Below are 19,804 nucleotides of genomic sequence, written 5' to 3'. Positions count from 1 at the left end.
AGTTACAGCCCCAGCATTTGCCTGGTGTGAAAATGCGAAACCACGGAAAACCATTTTCAGGGCTGCCGACAGTGGGGTTCGAACCTACTATCTCCCAAATACTATCAGAAATTTAACTGAAAGGTTCCTTTTATACACCTGATTTACAAACTAGCGTTAAATTAAGGGCAAACCGAGACAGCTGGCTACGTTGCATTCGGCATCACTGAAAATGATTTCTATGATTTCTAACGTTCATACTGGGTTGGGGCTGTAGCTTATTTAAAGCTGCGGCAGCTATCTTACCAGTCCTAATCCCTTCGAATCCCATCGTCGCCAAAACCGTGTACGCGTTGACGATGTTAAACAGTTAGAAAAATTAAAAAGTAATCCTTTCTCATATTATTTTAAACAAGTTGAAAATCTATCGAACAATTCCTCTGGTAAATTATTCCAAATTCATCTTCCTATCACCGAGTAGTTGCCCCAGTAAACCCTCTTGAATTCCTACTTTATCTTAATATCTCATCTTAATAGCTTTCCTACTTTCCAAAACTCCATTTAAGAGTATTCGCCTACTAATGTCGTTTCACGCCACCTCTCCACTAACAGCCCCAAACAAATCACTTAGACAAGCAGCTCGTCTCCTCATTCCCAAATCTTCCCAGCGCAATGTTTGCAACATTTTCGTAAGGCTACTCTTTCGTCGGAAATCACCCAGAACACATCGTGCTGCTTTACTTGAAATCTTGTCTAGTTTATCGAATCAAGTAATCCTGATAAGAGTATCGTACACTGGAAACATACGCAAACTATGGTCTTACCACTGACTCATATGCTTTCTCCTTCACATCCTTACTACAACCCCTAAATACTCCTATAACCATATGTATGTAGTCGGTGTATTTCCATCAAAGTTGAGATAAATGTTAGTTTCTTTGTAGAATATAAATGTGCGAATGTATTTAATGAGGCAATTGGACGCTTAGGATCTGTAATTATACGCAGTCAGGTGAGAATATGTGTGTTTTGATCGTGTTGTGAACCAGTTTTAAGTCTAACTATGACAATGCCTCTCATGCAACTAAAGTTTTTTACGAAATAAGACAATAAGAGAGAAATGGATTAGGAATATGCATAGTCATTATTTTGAATTCGATGACAAAACTGTAGTGTGCATACATCATTTTGAGAGTAAGTCTGAGGTCAGGGAAGACTTTTCCCTCATTCCAGATGGTGCTCTAATTCCAAACGGTGAACCTATTCGAGTTCCTCGAAAAATATTAATTTAGGTATAATATAACTGATATTGTAATATTCCGTAAGTGTCTATGTGCTTCAAAATGTCGAGTGACTTAGATACAAGTGTATTTTACAATAATATGTGCTTGCCTGCTGAAATGTTTGGCTGGATCTTGGAGTATAACAAAACTTGTCATTTCAGGTGTACTTGGGCTGAATGGATCAGACGGTTAAGGCGCTGGCCTTCTGACCCCAAGTTGGCAAGTTTCGATCCTGGCTCAGTCCGGTGGTATTTGAAGGTGCTCAAATATATCACCCTCGTGTCGGTATATTTAATAGCACGTAAAAGAACTACTGCAGGACTAAATTCCGGCACTTTGGCGTCCCGGGAAACAGTAAAAAAGTATTCAGTCGGACGTAAAGCAGAAAACATTATTAGGTCGGGTGTACTTCCCCTTCAGTGGGTGCTCAATGTAAGAAAAAGTCCACCACTTTAAAACTAAGGCAACAAATTGTTTCATAGTTCTCTTGAGAGCGAATAAATTGAGGAATTTCGTACCTTAAATTATTCTGAAATATTCAAAATTATGTTATATCATTTTAACAGTTTTATAATGTATTTTCATCTATCCAGCGAAGTGAAAACTAAGAGAAAATGTTATTTGAATAATTGAAATTTCTAAATAATCAGCTTGTTGTTCTCTTTTCTAGTAGAATAAATGTGATTCTAGTTGATTATATGTGGTGTGTACTTGCTGGCAAAGCGTTTTCATACTGAAAAAGTGATTTTCCCTATGATGATATATTTATCATATATAAATTATCGCCGTTTGAATAATATGTACGTGGTATTTTCGTGTTAGTCAATACCAGCTGTCCGGCTACTTCGGCCGCCATGTTTTTTTTTTTTTATTATTTTTTTTTTTTTTTATTGGAGTCGGTCTTGGTTCCAGAGGCAGCAGTCTCTACTCTTCGCGACTCCGTTCGCAACCCATCCCTACAAAATGTTGCCCTGACACACCTGTGTGGTTTGAACAGCCGAACGGAGAAAGGGGGGGGTGAAGAGGGGAGGGGAGGGGAAGGGAAGGGATGGTGATATTAACTATGTCTCATTATGAGGTAACGCAGCTACAGGTTCAGTGTTCCTTTATCTTTATTCTTATTCTTACTTATAATTTTTCCCCTTTTTTATCTCCAATGTCTCTGTCTGTTAGGTCATCAGTCCAGAGGCTGGTTCGATCCTCAAATAGCACCACCAAAGGTTATGCGCTTATAAGAAAACCCCAAAAACCAATGGCAGCACCAAAATGAGGCGTACTAGACAAGATGAGGAGTGAGGTAGTTTGCCATTGCTTTCCTCACTGGGTCAGAAAGTACTATTGCAGCACGGCTGACTCTATGAGCAGCACCTCTCATAACACTCAGATGCACAAGTCATGCTCTGAATGTCATTACTCAGCACTACCCATACCCCCAGCAACTTCCATATTGTCACAGCCATGGATGTTGACTGGGATTTCGGTGGAAGCTACACTTTACTCTGGCCTGTGCCAAGAGATGGATATCGAGCTAATTTACACAATGGAATCACTTCTGAACCGTTTTCATTAAGTTCACTATTGTTCCTTTGTGCCAAGCAAATTTCAATACCTTTATGAACACCTATAAATATACCTTCCAGTTTCATATCGTGTTCTATGTCTGTGAATTAATGACCGTTGTCTTTCATATGTTCCCTCATTCCTGGATACCTTGTGTGTTTAACCGAGTTGATGTGTTCTTTATACCGAACCGCCAAACTCGACCCTGACTGCCCGAACTGTATTGTTGTTCACATGTTTTGCATGTCAATTTATATAATCCTGATTTACTGTATTGACCACTAGTCTCTATGCTGTTAGAATTAGAGATTATTTTCTTAGTGTTGTTACTGGTCCTGCAGGCAATACCAATACGATTTTTAAATAAATTCGATAATTGATATGATGACATTTCTAAATGTCAAAACTAACTTTTTTCTCTACTTTTCGATCTACAGATAAAGTTATTCTGGTTTATTAATTTTATTCTTGATTTTTATTAAAGAAATTATTGTCGTATCCATTATTACGTGCAATTTGATATATGCATTTCCTTATTAAGGAGACAGTCTGCAGATAAAAAACGATAGTTTGGTTATTTTGACAAAAAAGTTGTTATGGCTGAAACTGAAAAGAATGAGTTCCTTCTTTCTCGTCACGAAATTATTCGTTAAATTCAAGCAATTTATCACTTCAATAATTCTTTGTTTGCCAGTCTGCACACAGCAGACATGGGCGTGGCGACTGCCGAACTGCATTTTCCTGCTCATCATAATTTTACATGCTATTCCCATTTCTCCCATAACATTCTGCCAAATGTAACCAAATGTGTATGGTGTATGTATCACAGCTAAATATTAGGAAACATGTGTATGGATTTCTTTATTTCAGAATTTTTTCAATTAGTCGGGTTCTTTAAAACCAAAATTTTAGAACATAAAAAGTATACACACTTTAGTAAAATACATCTCCTTATGTACATAAAAATCAATACACATCAATACAAAATTTTCACTAACATCTCAAAATTCATGAAGAAGGAATTAAAAATTTCAAAAAATATGTCTTGGAAAAACTATTAATTGCATAGGCCTATGTATTAAATTTTCGTGATATCCCTATTTTTATTTAAGTGACATTCCCACAAAGTTTCTTGAAAATCCACGCATTAGATAAAATATCTGTTTATCTCCAGACCGTCCCCTTAAAATTATATTTAAATAGAATAATCTTCATGACCCCATTAATCATACTGTAAAACGCTACTTTTTTCTGTTGTCCTGGATTATTTGAATTATTACTAATTATTGTATCTGTTTGAGTGGGTTTCCTGTATATTTGATACTGAAAATGAAAATGATTATTATGTCTAATGAAAGTTGAATTTAAAGTTGTATTATCTTCTGACTCTGTCGTGAAATTATGCTTATTTTTAATTTTTTGCTAGTGGCTTTAAGTCGCACCGACTCAGATAGGTCTTACAGCGACGATGGGATAGGAACGGCCTAGGAGTTGGAAGGACGCGGCCGTGACCTTAATGAACCTACATCCCCAGCATTTGCCTGGTGTGAAAATGGGAAACCACGAGAACCCATCGTCAGGGCTACCCACAGTGGGATTCGAACCCGCTATCTCCCGGATGCAAGCTCACAGCCGTGCGCCTCTAATCGCACGGCCAACTCGCCCGGTAATATGCTTATTAAAAGCTTTCAACTGTTTTAAAAGGTCATTAGATTTTACCTCTTGTTCATTGATGATCACAAATATGTCATCTATACATCTAAACCATTTGTCTAGTCCCTGTATTTTATTTACTATTTGGTTATGTTTTAAATCGTCCATACAGATATTCGCTAAAATTCCAGATGCCAATGTGCCCATAGCTAATATTTTAGGCTGTTTATAGATATTGTTACTAAACATAAAATCAATGTTTTCCAATACGAAAGTTATTATACTAATAAATTATCAATTTACACCTTATTTAATCAACTGTATTTTTCTTAAATTCCTCCTTACGATGTTTATAGTTTCTTTACAACTTGCTTTACGTCGCACCGATGCAGATAGGTCTAATGGTGACGATGGGACAGGGAAAAGCTAGGAGTGGGAAGGAAGCGACCGTGGTCTTAATTAAGGTACAGCCCCAGCATCTGACTGGTGTGAAAATGGGAAACCATGGAAAACCACCTTCAGGGCTGCCGACAGTGGGCTTCTAACCCACTATCTTCCAAATACAAGTTGATAGCTATGTGACCCAAGTCACGCGGCCGCTTACTCGGTATTTATAGTTTCAATGATTGGCTAGTTCGTATACATATCCTAGACATCAAAACTACGTATTGTATTCATGTCCAATATTTTTTTGTTGTATTACAAAAATCTATGGCAGTATCCAAACCTGATGAACTATTAAATTTGAAATGTTATTTTTTAATTATTTGTATAAATTTAGCCGTTTTCTTAGATTGGGCTGTTTCTAACATATACTATGGGTCTGATGGGGATATCATGATTATGGATCTTACGTAGTGCCCAATTTGGGAACATGCATCATTTTCAAAAATATTTTTTTTGAAAAGTACACCAATGAAATAGTACGTAAACGTATTACATTGTGGTATGTTGCCTTGTTTTCTACCATTAAAAAATATTTAATAATGCCTTTCCGCAAGGCGAGTGAAACGGCCTCTGACGTAAGCGGCGCGCTGTGACGTCACGATCCAGTACCGCATGCAGCTCTACCAGCCGTTGTGCATCAGCCGTTGCTAAAAGCCGATTGTTTATTATTCATGATAGCGAATAACTTCAAAATGACAGAAGAAAGGTTCAAAACAGCACAATCAGACAATCTATCATGTGTAAATGTCATCATTCTTGAAAAATAGTGACTTTTGTGGCCGCAGAAATTCGCGGATAACAAGCAAGTTTGTAAGTGGCGTCTTTTATATACGTGCAATGTACTGTAACCCATAGTATTAGGATAACAACGAACCTGGATAGATATCACATCACTTTCAACATTTCCTTCTAGACTGATTCCCCTATTAAAGAATAACATTATATTTTCGGGCATTCAGCATTAGTAAAGTAATAAATCGGATTTCAGCACTAACATAAACATATAGGTAGCATTATAGTATTAGTCCGCTTCTGTGGTGTAGTGGTTAATGTGTGCCACTCCCGGAGGCCCGGTTTCGATTCCCGGCTCTGCCATGAAAGTTGAAAACAAATAGTACGAGGGCTGGAACGGGGTCTACTCAGCCTCGGGAGGTCAACTGAGTAGAAGGGTTTCGAATCTCACCTCAGCCATCCTCGAAGTGGTTTTTCGTATTTTCCTACTTCTCCTCCAGGCACCTAAGGCCACGGCCGTTTCCTTCCCTCTTCCTTGTCTATCCCTTCCGATCCTCCCATCCTCCAACAAGGCCCCTGTTGAGCATAACAGGTGAGGCCGCCTGGGCGAGGTAATGGCCCTCCTCACCAGTTCATCACCATACTCAAAGTCTCACGTTCCAGGACACTGTCCTTGAAGTGGTAGAGGTGAAATCCCTCGCTGAGTCCGAGAGAAAACCAACCCTGAAGGAGAAACTGATTAAGAAAGAAAAAAAGAAGGAAAGAAAGATCATAGTACTATAGGGCTATAATCTATCATTCCCAAAAAAAAAAAATATTTATGGTTGGGACAACTGGCCTACCCACTTCCGGGGCCCATGAAAGAGAATTAAATATATTTGTGGAGGGAAAAAGTTAAACATGATAAAGATAAATATGACTTCATCTAGTTTTCACAAGTCAGGCTGAGTGGTTCAGACTGTTGAGGTGCTGGCCTTTTGACCCCAACTTGGCAGGTTCGATCCTGGTTCAGTCCGGTGGTAGTTGAAGGTGCTCAAATACGTCAGCCTCGTGTCGGTAGATTTACTGGCACGTAAAATAACTCCTGCAGGACTAAATTCCTGCACATCGGCGTCTCCGAAAATCGTAGAAGTAGTTAGCGGGGCGTGAAGCCAGTAACATTAATTACATTTGGCTTTTAACAAGCTGAGCATATCAGGAAAGAAAAGTGTCCTGGTGACATTTTAGTCGCTCAATACAGGAATGTCTTTGGGTGCTGTGAATTTTACATTTTTTTTTTTTTTTTTTTTTTTGCTGTTTGCTTTACGTCACACCGTCACATATAGGTCTTATGGCGACGATGGGGCAGGAAAGGCCTAGGAATGGGAACAAAGCGGCCGTGGCCTTAGGTACAGCATATCAGGTGTGAAAATGGGAAACCACGGAAAACCATCTTCAGGGCTGCCGGCAGTGGGGTTCAAAACCCACTATCTCCCGGATGCGAGCTCACAGCTGCGCGCTCCTAACCGCACGGCCAACTCGCGCGGTATTTTTACCCTTCGGTTTATTGACTTGGCTTGTATAACCTAAAACTTAGGCTAAGTTGGATAATATTTTAAACACCTACATCACTATTTTCACCTGTGTGCAATTATGTTATTTATTTCATTAATATTATGATAATTATTATAATTGAGCATTGTTAACTTATAAGACCCCAACAGACAAGCATTGGTTTTGTGTAGAGTTATACATTTGTTAAATTCACGTTGTTTCCTTTCATGATGTACACACCTATTCTTTGTTACATTATAGAGTATTTAGATATAGCCTAAATTTCTTTACCAATTAAGCTCTTCAATAAAGACATACATAACTGTCCCATGCCAAGATATATTGGTAGAATTAGAGCTGTCAAAATGGTTCATAACCTCTTTGATTTATTATCTTGACATGGATCACCCAAAACATAGGTTAGGTTTGGAGAATACTTTAATAATCAGCATTATTTAATGCACTGTTTATTACTTTCATATTCCAAGATGTAATTGAAGCATTTAAATAAAGCATCATACATTAAAATTTAAAGTTTTACCACTAGAACAGCTGACATGGAAAAGTGATTTGAAAATTCAAAAAAATTCATCTTACGTTAAAATCTTCAAAAAAATAAACTGTAGACTTTTCCGATATATCACCAGCATTTCTCCAGCTCGCCAAAATCCATTTCTCCCTAGTTTTAGCGTCTTTGGAACGTTTATAAACAATTTGTTTCGTATGTTATGCGATGTGCTATTGCACATCGGAACTCTACACCATTTATAAGTTTTCTGCCTCACTGTCTGCGCAGGATTCATTTTAAGTCTAAAATATACCACTCAGATTATTATCCAATGTATAGACCTCGAATTTAACCATACTAGACACTAACGTAAAGTGAAATACGCGAAGTGTATCCTGCTTCTCACAGCACACTATGTGTTATTTCGTCTGCTAATTCAGTCAACCTGTACGATGACGTCATGCCAATGAGATCGCGTACTTGCGTGACGTGACATTTTCGTAGATTTTTATCATGTTTGGAGTTATTATTTGTACATTCTGATCACATTCTTGAATTCTGCATACAATTTTGAATCAGATTAGCATATTTTTAATTAAAACCCCGGATCATGCATGTTCCCTATTTAGGTAATCCTGGGTTCATACTAATAGATTATTTTTGTCTTTAGAATCTAATCAAAAAAAGTTCGTACTGTTAAGTTCTTTTCAGCCTCACGCATGTCCCAAGCCCGATTTTTCTAGGTGTTTCTACAATAGTTGAAATAGACGAATACATCACTTGTACTTACACAGCTACTGAACAATCATCGAAAGACAATATTGTAAATGGTTTTCCCTTGGCTCTTTTACCACAACATAACAATGACGTACTAAGTTTCTACAGATTTATTCACTACAACTTATTTTAACTTATTCCTCTTCCTCTTCTTCCACTTTCATGATCGCATAGGATCAATTTAGTCAGTCCATTATCCAAGTCTCTTCGGTGTCTTCTGGTGTACGGCCGATTTCCTTCAGATACTTGATTTCCAACTCATTTGTACTCTCATCACCACTCTCTAGCCCATCCCTTTTCCCCCAGTGTACTTCGCTATAAACCTTCTGGTCAAACCTCACGAACTTATATGTACCGAGGCGATTCTATCGATGGCCATCTCAGCACAGAATCATATCTCCTACGTACCCATTAGGATCTACAGATCTCTCACACAATTTCCGACATACCCACTCCATAGCCTCAGTTAAATGCCCGATCACCCTCCATCAGCATCCCATTGATAACAATGAAATCTCCGTTCCCTTAAATTTCTCCCGCACTACGGCAGTCAGATCGCTCGTATCCCCACCTATGTTGATATATATTCCGCTTTACGTTACCTTGGTACGAACGTAAAAAACTACTGCATTTTCCTTACCCTCCACCTTTCTTTCTACTTTCTTCAAAATCTGCCTTAACCTAATTCCTGGATTACACTCTACAGTGGTTCCCTTTCCTTCACACCTTTTGCCCACGTGCCTAATTATAAGAGTCACCCCAATAACCAGAGCCTCCACCCCATCCACCTCATTAGATCCCCTGCCATCCTGGTCTCCTTTACCTTCCCTGGCTTGCCCCTTCTCTCCCTCTCATGACTCTGTTCCACCTTTTCCTATCCTCTACTCTACATTTCCTTTCCTAATTTCCCCTTTCCTCTAACCTCCCCCTCCTCTGGAACAATTCCTTGTTCCCCATTTTCCCTCAATCGTTCTATCAACAATGACCCACACCGATTTTTCACCGCTATTTCTCCTGAACTCTCTTCTATGGTTCGTATATCATGATTACCGTATATGGGTGTCGAACCATAGCAGGAGGTTCTGCGTCCATAATAATGTCCGCCATCCATGCCCATATCTTCCACCTAACCTGCCTTCTATGATCATCTGTATCAAGCTATACCAAGCTGTAACTCTCATTTCGGATGATGTAACTGAAATAGGCTGCTTTCCCACATTTTGCAAACGTCAAGACTTCGCATCATTTCCCGGAATAACGGAGCACCTCAACGCTGGTGACGTGGTCGATCCATGGCAGTATCAATAGCCTGTGATACACCCACGTTTAAAAGGCCTGCAGTCGGTTCATCGCTGAAGCCATTGGTGCCCATCCTTCGATAACGCAAGGCAGCACCGACAGCACATAATACTTCACGACACGACAGGCCAACGCGTTTCGAATCAAAGGTAACGGTTGTACGTAAAATGGAATGGCGTATGAATTTTATTGCCGGGAGTGTCCGAGGACAAGTTCGGTTCACCAGGTGCAGGTCTTTTGATTTGTTTTAGGAGCTGGCTTGATGTTATGTGACTGTTTTCTTTTTCTTTCTTGTTCATCCCTGCGCGTCGTGAAGAGGATGAAATGATGACGAAGACGACACATACACCCAACCCCCGTGCCAACAAAATTAACCAATGATGGTTAAAATTCCCGAGCCAGCCGGGAATCGAACCCGGGACCCCTGTGACCAAAGGCGAGCAATGGATCCGTACTGTACATAAGATGTTTTGATTTTATTTTATTTTTCTTTGCTATTTGCTTTACGTCGCACCGACACAGATATGTCTTATGGCGACGATGGGATAGGAAAGGCCTAGGAATTGGAAGGAAGCGGCCGTGGCCTTAATTAAGGTACAGCCCCGGCATTTGCCTGGTGTGAAAATGGGAAACCACGGAAAACCATCGTCAGGGCTGCCGACAGTGGGGCTCGAACCCACTATCTCCCGATTACTTGATACTGGCCGCACTTAAGCGACTGCAGCTATCGAGCTCGGTGTTTTGATATTAGAAACATACTTCTTGCAGGGCTCTCTACATTTGGATCCTAGTCTTGTGTTGGCCAGCAACTTTGGTACTGGAAATGAGACACCTTTTCAATGTGTTTCCAGCGACAGCACTGAAATGGGAAAGTGCTACGATTGAAAATATAGCGACCGCGGCCCTAATTCGGGTAAGTGCAGAAATGCAAAATCTCACAAACCATCGACTGTTTAGTGATAGTAAAAAGATTCACTAACAAATGCACATGGCTTTGTAGAAACTGTTCATAAACTTCCGACAACAGTACATATGCGAAATGTAAATCACTCATAATGCAGAGAGTTTAATGAAAATAGTTATTTACATTACAACAGCATAAAGAGAGGTTTCGCGTATGAATTAAGATATGGTAAGCTCGGAGTTCGAATAGAATATGTGAAACACTGTTGCCCTCTTTACGTATATATTATATTTCGTACTCTTTTATTTGTATCTAAATAATACGAAGATTAACACATTACGCAAAGTCCATTTAAAGATTCGACGTCATCCATGAAAGAAGCAATATTATTCAAGGATCAGTCGACAGATGTATTAACTCGCCCAAATGACGCAGTGTAGCCATCTGGCAAGTGCCTATGTAACTTTTTAAGAGCACTGACAAAATATCTATGTGGAAGCAACCGAGTTCCGTAAATAACAAGAGTACCGTAAAATTCCATTTTCCACGTGTAAACACACGAAATTCGACATAGTATGAAATAAATAAAACATTCATCTTAAGGGAGTTCACTCTATAACACATGTTTTTTTCTAAAAGCAGTTTGGTTTTATTGAGGATTCAAATACACCATGTTATTCCCCAATCCTTTCGGTACAATACCTTATTTTTCAACATAATCTCCGTTCAATGCTACTGCCTTACGTCACCGTAATGTGAGGGCCTGTATGGCTGCATGGAACCACTCGACTGGTCGATGTCGGAGCCAACGTCGTACTGCATCGATAACTTCCTCATCATCCACGTAATATTTCCCGCGGAGTGCATCCTTCATTGGTCTAAACAGATGGAAGTCAGGAGGCGCGAGATCTAGGCTGCAAGGTGGATGAGGAAGAACAGTCCACTGAAGTTTTGTGAGCTCCTGTCGGGTGCGCATAATTGTTTGAGGTCTTAGGTTATCGTGGAGAAAGATAATTTCGTTTGCATTTTTGTGGCCACGAATACGCTGAAGTCGTTTCTTCAATTTCCTTAGAGTAGCACAATACACTTCAGAACTGATCGTTTCACCACGAGGGACGACATCGGACAGGATAACCATTTAAGAGTCCGTACCAGCTGAGGGTACGGTTTAGAACTTTTCGTCGGAGCGTTAGTTTGGCGCCAGTCCATGGATTGCCATTTTGTTTTCGTTTCGAAGTGATGAGCCCATGTTTCATCGCTAGTGACAAAGTTTGACACGAAATTGTCACCTTCAGCCTCCTAACGAGCAAGCAATTCCGCACAGATGTTTCTTCTTTGTTCTTTATCGTCTTCCGTTAGGTGTCGAGGAACCCAGCGGGAACAAAATTTTGAATACTCCAACTGGTGGATAAGTGTGTCAGCACTACCAATAGCGACGTCAAGTTCAGCAGCGATGTGTTTGGCATTGATCCGTGCGCCCTGGTTTTCCACCAAAGAAACTCAATAACTACTCTCCGTTTGGTACACACCTCCATAACAGACGCTATTTTTAAGGCTAGTTTTAGCGCTGCCACCTATCGGAAATTAATAAAACTCTACGAGACGAAGCGGGAATATTCAAAGATGTTTCAAACAAAATTCCAATGTTTTTAAACCGAAAAAGGCCGAGAAATAAAATGTGTTGCATTAAATATGGAACGCCCCTAGTATTAAGGAAGGTTGACTTACGTGTGTTCTTTGAGTACGGTTTCCACTTTGGCGGTGCCAACGTTCCACACGAAAACGGAACCGTCAGCTGAGCCTGCTGCAATGTACTGGCCATCTGGACTGAAAGCAGCACGTGACCAGTCACACCCAACTTTGAAATCTTCCGCCCTGAAACAAAACCGAAATGTTAATCAATATTACATATTTTTTCATGCTGCTTTCATATATTATAATATAGCATTCAGAAATAAGTAATTCCGTCTGATCTAAGACAAAATCATTAACATGTTATAATTTTTTCACAAAATCGAAGAACGAAGAAGTAACCCATGCGGGATAAAATAAATATTAGCAAATCATGCCTTCATACCGCATATCCCAATGCTGACCTTCCCTTTACAAATCACACCTCTTTACAAAAAAAATAAAGCACCTAATAGTATACATCTCCTTATCACAAGGAGTGTCAGAAACATAACTAGACTTGCAGCGAATAAATCTACTAATGTTACATTCACCTCGACGGTAAGAGGTCTAGCAATTGTAAATTGTACGTGAAATAAATATTCTCAATATTTCTCCATAAAGCATTAGCTGACCCTTTGGTAGACAAAATAGACTTTGATGATGAAACGCTATTTTGTCAAGAAGCACTTGGTACCTGTAAAACACATCCAAAAAGATGCGTCAGGATCTAGGAATTAAATCATTCCATAAGTAGAGTTATCAGAAACTGCAGCAAATAGGTGTTACAAAGTTTCAAGTGTTCCCGAAGTCCAAAAGAATTGATTCATTGACAAATGGACTTTCAAACTCATTATCAACTGCGACAATAAAATTTACTTACTATCAGCTATTCCAATTTTCGTGGGAATACCTGGTGTGAGCAGTGAGTCGACCCTCTGCAGCAGATGCAGAGACAGAAAACACTTCCAATGTAATTAGCAGCAGTTCTCACAGCAGATTAATTATACTAACTGTGACCACCATAGAGTCAAACACAATTCTTCTGAATGGGATAACTTCAATTTATTTCTGAACAAGGTTGTTCCATTATTATTATTATTATTATTATTATTATTATTATTATTATTATTATTATTATTATTATTATTGCATCGGAGAAAACTGATCCAGCAGCTTGTAACTATGCTAGACTACTCGGAATACATGGTGGAGACGCTGAAAACTTAAACGTTAATTTAATAAACAACGATGACACATCAGTGACACAGTCAGTTAAGCAGAAGAAAGGAGTCCTTCAAGAGTACCCATGAGCTCTTAAACTCAACAACAGCATACACATTGCACACTGCTGACACTATAAATGTGAAATTTGTAATGTATGCAGTCGACATGGCACTGTTATCCAGGGATAGCCCTGACCTGCAGATAGCACTCAACAATCTGAGAGACTGCATAACTATCAACGGCACCACGACAAATATCAAGTAATTGAGAAGGACAAGGAGGCTTTCTATGAAAGACAAATTTACATGTGGTGACACACAACTACAATTCCTTCCCTCCTATCTAGGAATGACGCTTCAGACTACTGGCTCCACCTTCACACAACATGTAAAAGAAATATCGATATCAGCAATTAACTCAATCTACAAAATGCCAAAACCACAACGCCTCAATAGATAGAACTATGACACTCTTCAGGATTAAACTAACACCAGTTGCAACCTAATGACATACCACAAATCTGGCACTATCCAAGGCAAACCTACGGAGAATAGAGAAAATCTGAAAAGTACCTGAAGAGAATCTCCGAAGTCAGGTTAATATAGCTAATGGCTAATGAAACTTTATTCCTAGAAAACATGATACCCTGGCATCCCGTAGAGTAATAGAGAGTGTAAGAGATACTATCCAAACACCTAGGAACATGTATATGGCACCGAAGCCATGATAAGAGATTTGTGGAAACGCCTCGCACTTACGCAAGGTTTTCAACTCATGGGGTCCACAGTTAAGACCTGCACAACACTCGCTATCACATACCAAGTGATATCAGCAAATGTCAACTATGTGGACAATCTTGCCCTTGTTTCCAACTCAAAGACCACGTGAACACGCCACTAACACTTCGTAGTTATACTGTGCAACATGATCGAACATAGAGTTTATTAATCAAATACGTATATTTAAATTTTCTTCACATTCAATATAAAGCAAGTATATATTAATATAATACTCACCCAAAATCGCCAACGACTTGTTTCATTCGCAGATCCAACATCTTAAGACTGTTATCACGAACACATGCCAGCAGGTAGTAAGCGTCTGGAAACACAACAAATAAAAATATTGCAGCACTTTTTGCTCTGTATCTGGAGATAATCAAGTAAGGACCAGTAATCAGAACACATAATTAAATCATCTACTGAGCTGAAGAAGATATATCGGATGACTCAGCCGCACCTGACGTTTCTGCTTCTAGGCATCCCAACGAACGTCAGTGGGATGATAGTAGATTTTCTTTTGCCGTATACCAAGCTACAGTCCCCTATAAAGCACTTATCACTGCACGACTTTCGAAAAACCATGTATGCGACAGGTATTTATACAATACATCAAACTGCCATACGGTTAAGTAAAATGTACGTGCCATTTATAAGGTTTCGATTGGTTATTAAATTATCGCTAAAGGCGACAGCATACTGATAGAAAACGTGTGTGAGTTTGTGAAGCGCGACGTAGCTTTACACCAAGTAAGATTTCTGATAATCTGGAGGCAACAGTCACCGTGGTGTAGTGGATTAACCACGGGTATGTTGGCGGATATTGAGTTGGTAGGTGGGTCCGAATCCCACGAGCGATAAATATTTTTATTCACATTTTAAACTTTGAGGATCAAATAAGAGGCCATTCGTGCCACACTCGACCAGTAGCATGCATGTTGAATGTGTAGTGGCCTGACACTTGATGTAGCCTAACAGTCCTGGTCATTTCCTCGCTATGTATTCAGCAGATGAGTATGTTGACATGCTCCTCATCTATGGCGAAGCAAGACAGAACGCACAGGAAGCACAGCGCTTGTACCAGGAAAGACTTCCACACAGACAACAAACAAATACGTTATGAGAGTGAAGCGACGTTTGCGTATAACTTCGTCACAAGTCCTGTTAGAGAGGCACCACTTACGTCCGGTGAAACTGCTGAGATGGGTTTGGACACTTTCCGGGAGAATCCTAACACAAGTACCCGGGGCAGTAGCACAACAGGCCAACATCAGCCAGTCGTCGGTTGTAAGGATATTGCATTCCAGTTTGGTTTTTTCGTCCGTATCACCTGCAACTACATCAAGATTTCGAAACTCGTGTTGATTTCTGTGCGTGGACACTAACGCAAGGAGCAAATTATCCAGCGTTTGTATCTCATATTTCATTTTCGGACAAGGCACGATTTCATAATAAAGGCTTTGTGAATCGTCATAATATGCGCTACTGGAGTGTTGAAAATCCCCACTGGGTAAGGCAATCAGAATTTCAGGCACGATGGGGAGTAAATGTCTGGTGTGGTATACTGGGTGACCACCTAATTGGACCATATTTCTTTGAGGATCATTTGTCAGGAGCCCGGCACCTACAGTTACTTCAAGATCAACTACCATCGCTGCTAGAGGATGTGCCCCTGGATGAGCGTGTAACCATGTGGTATCAACACGACGGAGCTCCCCCTCACAGGTCAGCAGATGTTCGCAACTACCTGAATGTTACACATCCCGGTCGATGGACAGGAAGGGGAGGACCTGTCACCCGGCCTGCTAGATAGCCCTATTTGACGACAGTGGACTTCTTCCTATGGGGCTATTTGTAGGATGTAGTGTACGCTCAGCAACCGGAAAGTCCTGAAAGCCTTCGAAACCTTATTACGGAAGAATGTGAATCCGTAACACCTACAATGCTACAGGGAGCCCGAATGGCAGTTCAAAGGCGTGCTGAAACGTGCATTACTGTAGAAGGCCATCTATTCGAACACTTACTGCGCTAAAAGGCTGTTGTTCGGTCAAGTGGATTTAAACCCCCAACTATTCTATCCTCGTCCAACCCTGCTTATAAAAACATCCCCATAAGCAGCCCCAATGGCCTAGAATAGTGCCAAAATTAATTAATTAATTAATTAATTAACCCACAACGTGCGGGTATTCGGACACCTTGGCTTTGTGGATGATTCCCGGAGTACAAAATGCGAGTAAAATCTTCAGGGTCAAGTGGGATTCGAACCCACCTACCATACGCAGCTGTATTAACAGCAACGCACTTAACCTATGACACCACGGCGACTCCAGCGAGTAGGTTTCCAGAAAGCCTACTAGATGGACTACTACATCCGCTTCACAAATTCACACACGATTTCTATCAGTATGCCATCGCTCTTAGCGTTCATTTCATACCCTACTGAAAGCTCACAATTGGCACGTACTTTTTTACATAACCGTATGACAGTTTGATACATTGTGTAAATGCCTGTCGCATACGGTACATGTTTTTGCAAAGGTAATGGTGCCGTGAGTGATTAAAGGCAGGGGCGGTGCGTGATGTCGTTGCAGTGTTGCACAACTCCTAATAATTTTACACTTCATTTCTCGTCTTTTCTTCTAATGTTTTGGTTTAACCCTTTAATTGGCAGTTACCTGAAGTTTCTAGGAAACATGTTCAAAGGATATTTCCTACACGAATTGAACTCTCTCAATGCTCTGATGTGTTCACCAATATTTATTTACATTATGTACAGAAGTTAGGGAATGTTGCTTGAGAGCAACACTACCGATAAGTAACAATCAATAATGTCGATAAAATTCTCGTTGTTTCAGAGCAACAATAACTATTAAAGGGTTAATGAACCTAATATTCTAAAACATATTAAAATCAACCATCTTTGGTCGTTCGCTCTACTAATGCTTCTTAGCGGACCAATAAACGCTGCCGGCTTCGAATCAAACTCAGGGGGTTTGCTCTCCTACGGCAACTCCCTAGCGGACAGCGCGGCGCAATGTACCTCGGCAGGGACGAGCCTAAGCCTGTATAGCATCAGGTAGCACGCTCGCCAGTATCGGTCTCAGGGAGTTGGACGAGACTAGCAAGTGGGACTTGCTAGTGGCTCAGACGGTTGAGGCGCTGGCATTCAGATTGTATTTGAAGTTGCTCAAATACATCAGCCTCGTTTCAGTAGATTTACTGGCATGTAAGAGAACTCCTGCGACACTAAATTCCGGCACCTCTGCGTCTCCGAAAACCATAAAATAAGTTGTTAGCGGGACGTAAAGCCAATAACATTATTAAGAGTAACTGTTTTATAGTGTATAATTAGCTTCTTATTTTCTGTATTGTTATTGCCAGACATATTTCAGTTTTATTAGGAATTTATACTAGTTCATTACTTAACGATAATACAGTTTGTTGTTATGTCTGTAAGCTCCTTATATAAAAATGTCACACTGAAAACTTTGGTACAACACCCACCTTCAGATACCACCAGCCGCCACTGATCAAAGGCGATTGTTGCTTGGTCTACGGCAAAGGAGAATAGACCTTAACGACACCAGTGACGTTCGGTGGGATACCTAACGGCATAAAACGTCGGGCGCGGCTGACTCGCCCAGTTGATAGATAAATGAGTATATTTTTATGTTTAACGAACAGGTAGCAAAATACAACTGTCGTTGAATTCAAGTATACGTGCTCATATCTGAAATATATGTAGAAAATTTCATCTCTATTGGAATGAAATAGAATACACTCTGTCCGTCGTTAAGATCACTCTTTCGTGAGTTTGAAACGTATACAATCAAGAGAATTTGTGTCCATTTAAAATTCCCTGGAACATCATCACCGGTTCATCTTCGTGAGAATCAAAGAATGTAAGAAAGACAATACAAATTCCGAGGGTACAGGGTACTGGAAGTCAAGTAGAGATGACATAAAAATGTTCGTGTTGAACTGTGAAAGTATTGTAAAAAATGGAGTAGCATTGAGTAATTTAATATATATATATATACTTACCAGATATTGTAATAGGAGTTGAGTCATGGCTGAGAAATGACATAATGGATGCAGAAATATTCTCACGGAACTGGAGGGTGTATAGTATAGACAGGATAAGAGGGGGATTATTCATCTTAGCGAGAGAAGAATTTGTAAGCTACTATAAAGTTAAAGATGACAGAGATGAAATTCTAGGTGCAAGGTTCATCTATGAAAATAATTCGCAACTTGATGTCTTTGGGGCGTACAGACCGGCAAAGTGTAGCGCTGACACTGATTCAGAATGATTTTATAAGATAATCAGCTATGTGGGAAAAGATATGAAAAGGAACGTGATTGTAGCGGGTGATCTCAATTTACCAAAATGTCAATTGGGAAGGTAATGCGAACGACAGGAAGCATGACCTACAAATGGCAAATAACTTGATATGGGAAGGGCAGATGATACAGAAAATGATGGAACCAACTAGAGGGAAGAATATTCTGGAAGTGGTGCTGGTAAAACCAGATGAGTTTTATAGAGAAATCAAAGTAATAAATGGTATTAGTGACGCCATATGGGAATGAAAATCCACAGCGTTTCCAGTCATTTGACCGGGTCAGGAATGGAATGAATGAAGCCGCCATCTAGCGGTGACGATACGAATTGTGTCGGCTGACGAAGCCTGTCGCACTCTTCTGGGGCATTGATTAATGACTGACAAATGAAATGATATTGGAAGAGTGTTGCTGGAATGAAACATGACAGGAAAAACCGGAGTACCAGGAGAAAAATCTGTCCCGCCTCCGCTTTGTCCAGCACAAATCTCACATGGAGTGACCGGGATTTGAACTTCGGAACCCAGCGGTAAGAGGCCGGCGCGCTTCCACCTGAGTCACGGAGGCTATTAGTCATATGTCAGAATAAAAATTTGTAATGTGCTTACCTAGTTTAAATATTGTGTAGGCTACATTACTTTCAAAATGGATAAGGATTCTTCCTGGAAAAAGGACAACAACTTCATTGCCTTCTACAATGTAGTTGCATTCAAATAAGTTTCATTTGGACACAACTTTCTTATTGGTTAAGTTTTCCCGTTTCTCCGCCCTTTTACGTTCAATTTATAACTGCTAGTCACATTTGCCGTGTGATTATCACTGATCTTAGAATAGCCGTACCCGAATCCACAAAATTACCCTTACGCTGAGACTCACTGTTTGTATATAAAACGTGAGGTTTGTGGGAATAAAATGTCTCTGAGAAAAGAACTGAATGAGGCAGAAAGTAGTGAAGCAATATTCTGCAGACTTAGAGACGGGCACAAAGGCTCAAAGGATAGCAACTCGAGTATACTAACAAGACAGACGTGTTCTGATCGAATGTTCGAATGGTAGTATGACGTTGATTTGATCAAAAGCCATGATGTCATGGTCGTGACCATTGTGT

The 19,804-nt window shown here is 40.0% G+C and overlaps 1 protein-coding gene across 1 annotated transcript in view; it reads right to left on the bottom strand.

The window, feature by feature from the left end:
* The window catches only part of LOC136859394 (autophagy-related protein 16-1), a 118,373-nt gene that overhangs the window by 33,312 nt on the left and 65,257 nt on the right, over positions 1-19,804 (bottom strand). Inside the window, exons 3-4 of the mRNA XM_067138695.2 lie at positions 14,590-14,674; positions 12,404-12,550 (exon numbers count right to left, since the gene is read on the bottom strand). Of these exons, the coding sequence (XP_066994796.2) occupies positions 12,404-12,550; positions 14,590-14,674 (232 nt within the window). The remainder of the gene's footprint in view (positions 1-12,403; positions 12,551-14,589; positions 14,675-19,804) is intronic.

Source organism: Anabrus simplex, chromosome 1 (assembly GCF_040414725.1).
Source record: "Anabrus simplex isolate iqAnaSimp1 chromosome 1, ASM4041472v1, whole genome shotgun sequence".
NCBI lineage: Eukaryota > Metazoa > Arthropoda > Insecta > Orthoptera > Tettigoniidae > Anabrus > Anabrus simplex.
Note: the sequence above shows the minus strand (reverse complement) of the source record. Positions and strands in the feature narration are given on the sequence as shown.